Here is a 3,436-nt window from a genome sequence, read left to right on the forward strand (position 1 = left end):
CAGAATTGATACCTTGACACAAAGGGCCAGGAATAGCCAAAACTGGAAGAAGGCCCAGGTAGGACTTGCCCTACTAGGTATTAGTAATTGTTCACAAAACTGGAACATGGACACAGATCGGTAACAATGCCAAAACATCAACCTAACAATCCAAAAATAGTGCCTTAAGTTTTTGGATACCTGGTCTATGATGGAGTTTATACTGCAGGGTAGGAAAAAAAAATGGATTTTTCAATGACTGGCACTCAAATAACTGTACACATGGAAAATATTACACCTTAAACTGCATATCAGTTCAAGTGGATTAGACAGCTAAATGTAAAAAGTGAATATTTTAGTAACACAAAACTCAGATTTTCAAGGACAAAGTTAAAAAAATTGGGTACAGTAAGATTAAGAGCACTTGGGATTTCCCTGGTGGTCCAGTGGTAGAGAATCCGCCTTCCAATGCAGGGGACATGGGTTCGATCCCTGGTTGGGGAGCTAGGTTCCCACACGCCACAGGGCAGCTAAGCCCAGGCGCCACAACTTCCGAGCTTGTGCCGCAAACTACAGAGCCCACGCACCCTGGAACCCACGCATCACAACTAGAGAGAAAACCCGCACGCCACAACTAGAGAGAGGCCCGCGTGCCACAACGAGAGATCCCACGTGCCACAGCTAAGACCCAGTGCAGCCAAATAAAAAAAAAAGAATGTTAAAAAAATTAAAAGCGCCTCATTAAAAGATAACCTTGCAGAAAATGAAAGGGTTTGCCACAAATGGGAGACACACATCTGCAACATGTGACTTTAACAATATATAATATGGACTTATTAAAAATTCCTCTAAAATCAAAATATTTTTAAATCCTAAGAAATGATATAGACAAAACAAGAAATCATCAGATAACATGAATCAGTAACAGAATAGACAAGAATGATCCATAAGCAGGAAGGGCCTGGCGTTTCCCTCATAACCTAGAGGTTTAGCCACTTCCAGCCACGGGGTGGCGGGGGGGGGGGGGGGGGTCTCACTCCCACCCAAGTCCCACCCAGCATCACAGGTGATGGATCCATCGGGTGTGGCCCAGGGAGGGAGGGGATCTCACCCTGCAGGCAAGCCTGGGGTGGGTGAGACTGGTCTGGAGAACCGCCCCAGGCTCAGGGCAGGACCCAGAGGCCCTGGTTGGGCCGTGTGGCAGGAGGGCCAGGGTGGGCCACAGCAATGGTCTCAGAAGCCGGCCCTACAGGGTAAATGCACTCTGTGCTTCTCTCACCTAAACCACAAAACCAGAGCCTTTGAAGGTTTAATCCTACGAAGTCAAACCCTGAAGGAGAGCCAGAGCCGGGGAATGACATCACCAAATCCCGAGGTTGCTGCCAGTGGGACAGGATGGAGTCAAACATGGAGGGAGGACCCACCAAGGAGGACATAGTCCAGGCACCCCCCCATCCTCTGTCATTTTCTCCAAAAAGAGAGGCCGTAAGGAATCAATGAAGAAGCCAAGTATCTTAAGTAAAAGCCAGTTCAGAGCGTCCACGAGGCAAAGAAACACAGCCAGGAAAGCTCCCATCTGGGGTCTTGCTAGCAGAGCCCTCACGAGCTGGCTGTTTTCCATTAAAGACAGACAGATGTTGCCACGTGACTGGAACGCCCCCCTCAGTAATGAGCATTTTGTTTCATTAATTACTTTTATTCCTAATTATAACCTGAGTCTTAAGCAGCAGCCACAGAGTTGAGTGAGAGCTGGTTCTGTCCTATGCAGTCCAAGGCCGGGTGGAAGCCAGGGAGAAACGGGGGCCCAGAGCACGCCCCCCGCAGCGCTGCGGCCGCCCTGCTGCCCACTTGGTACCTCTCCCCGCCGGCTCCTTCAGCTTCGTGCTGATCCACTGCATGGCTCTGGCGGAAATTTTGGTTCCAAAGTTTCTATCAAACGGAGAAGGCGCCCCACCCTGTTGGTGGTTAGAAATTACCTGAATGTTAGTTACACAGTGACACCTTTCTGGCTGTTTTTTAAAATGGAATAGAAATTTAAATGACTGTTTAACAAAATTCACATCACATTTCTGAGAGACTCAAATTTGTAAGTATGGGTTTTGGGGGGGTTTTGTTGCATATTTCTATCTCCTTGTATATGGCTGGGACCAAACAAACCAAAACAAACCCCATAACTCCTGTAGCCAAAGCCCAGCCCATCAGGCATCTCAGTGCTTCCCCAAAGGAGGAGGCTTTTAATCAACCAACTGGTCAAGGAACATCTTTGTTATTTTAGAATCTTTAGCAGGATTCCTTAACCTTGTTTTGGGGTAGGTTACGGGGATGGGGAGGGGTGGTCACAGTTCTTTAAGAATCTGATCAACATTGTGGGCTCGCTTTCACAAAGGTGCACACACGCCCACCAGTCCATTATGTAGTTTCAGGGGATTTCAGTGCATTAATGGGCCCTGAACTACAAGTTCCTAAGACACAGGACTGAGCAGTGGTGACGGACAGGCCTGCTGTCAGGGGCCCGGGTCCCTCCACACCCGCCACCTGCCTTGTCGTCTGGGTGCATTTATATGTGTACCCCAAGATTCTTCCCAAGTCGCTCCAATCTGATGCAAATCTCAAAGAAGCATCATCTCTCTGAGATTCCAATTTAAATGGGTAATAAGGCCTGAAACTGGATCAAGTACTTAATTTGAATGTCTATCCACTCAACTGGTGTCACTATTTATATGAAAGTGGATGGTTTTCCTTAAAAAGCCCATCTGCCCAGATATCACAAACAGTGGAAAGGATTCCTGAGGCTGGTGATATCTGGTGTAACAATAACACAGTTCAAATGTTGATTTTAATCATCTTGCAATTTACCCATGAATACACATTTTTTTCCAAAATGGCTAAAGTAGGACACCCATCTGAGAAAAGTCACAGGCATCTGGCCGCCTCCCTAGCCCACAGCCCACCTGCTGCATGTGACCCAGCACGTTCTTCCTGCAGTCAAACACCCCCTTGCCCTCCTCTGAGTAGAGCTGGTAGATGAAGTCGGTGGTGTAGTTCTCACTGCAGCTCTCGTTCCTGAAACACACGGCAGCTCGCTCCCATACTGCCCGCCGCTGCACACGGCCTTCTCTGTCAAGGTCAGTGGCTTAAAGAAATGACTTGCAGAATCTTAAACAAGAAAACTGACTACACAGCAAAAATGAATTTTTAAAAATCACCGTCCAATTCTTTAAATGCCTGCAGTTCTAAACACAAAGCAGCACAGTGACTCCGCTCATTTCTCCAGGATTCAGAGCGAGATCATGCAGAGAAGTGGCCGCTCGCGGGGGGTTAGGCGAAGCGGGTTCTTTCTGAGCAGCTGGTGCTCAGCTGGGGGCAGCCAGAGGCCCCTTACCTGAGCACGAGTCCCCTCTGGATGGTGGTCTTCATCTTCTCCGTCAGGTGCTCCACGTTGGACTAGGAAAGAGGG

General features: G+C 48.2%; 1 protein-coding gene across 1 annotated transcript in view; it reads right to left on the bottom strand.

Annotated features, from left to right (window-relative positions):
* PFKP (phosphofructokinase, platelet) overlaps positions 1-3,436 on the bottom strand; it is an 81,496-nt gene that overhangs the window by 2,087 nt on the left and 75,973 nt on the right. Inside the window, exons 18-20 of the mRNA XM_007465834.1 lie at positions 3,362-3,423; positions 2,931-3,042; positions 1,835-1,934 (exon numbers count right to left, since the gene is read on the bottom strand). Coding sequence (XP_007465896.1) covers positions 1,835-1,934; positions 2,931-3,042; positions 3,362-3,423 — 274 coding nt within the window. The remainder of the gene's footprint in view (positions 1-1,834; positions 1,935-2,930; positions 3,043-3,361; positions 3,424-3,436) is intronic.

This window comes from Lipotes vexillifer, unplaced genomic scaffold, assembly GCF_000442215.2.
Source record: "Lipotes vexillifer unplaced genomic scaffold, Lipotes_vexillifer_v1.1 scaffold7, whole genome shotgun sequence".
Lineage (NCBI taxonomy): Eukaryota > Metazoa > Chordata > Mammalia > Artiodactyla > Lipotidae > Lipotes > Lipotes vexillifer.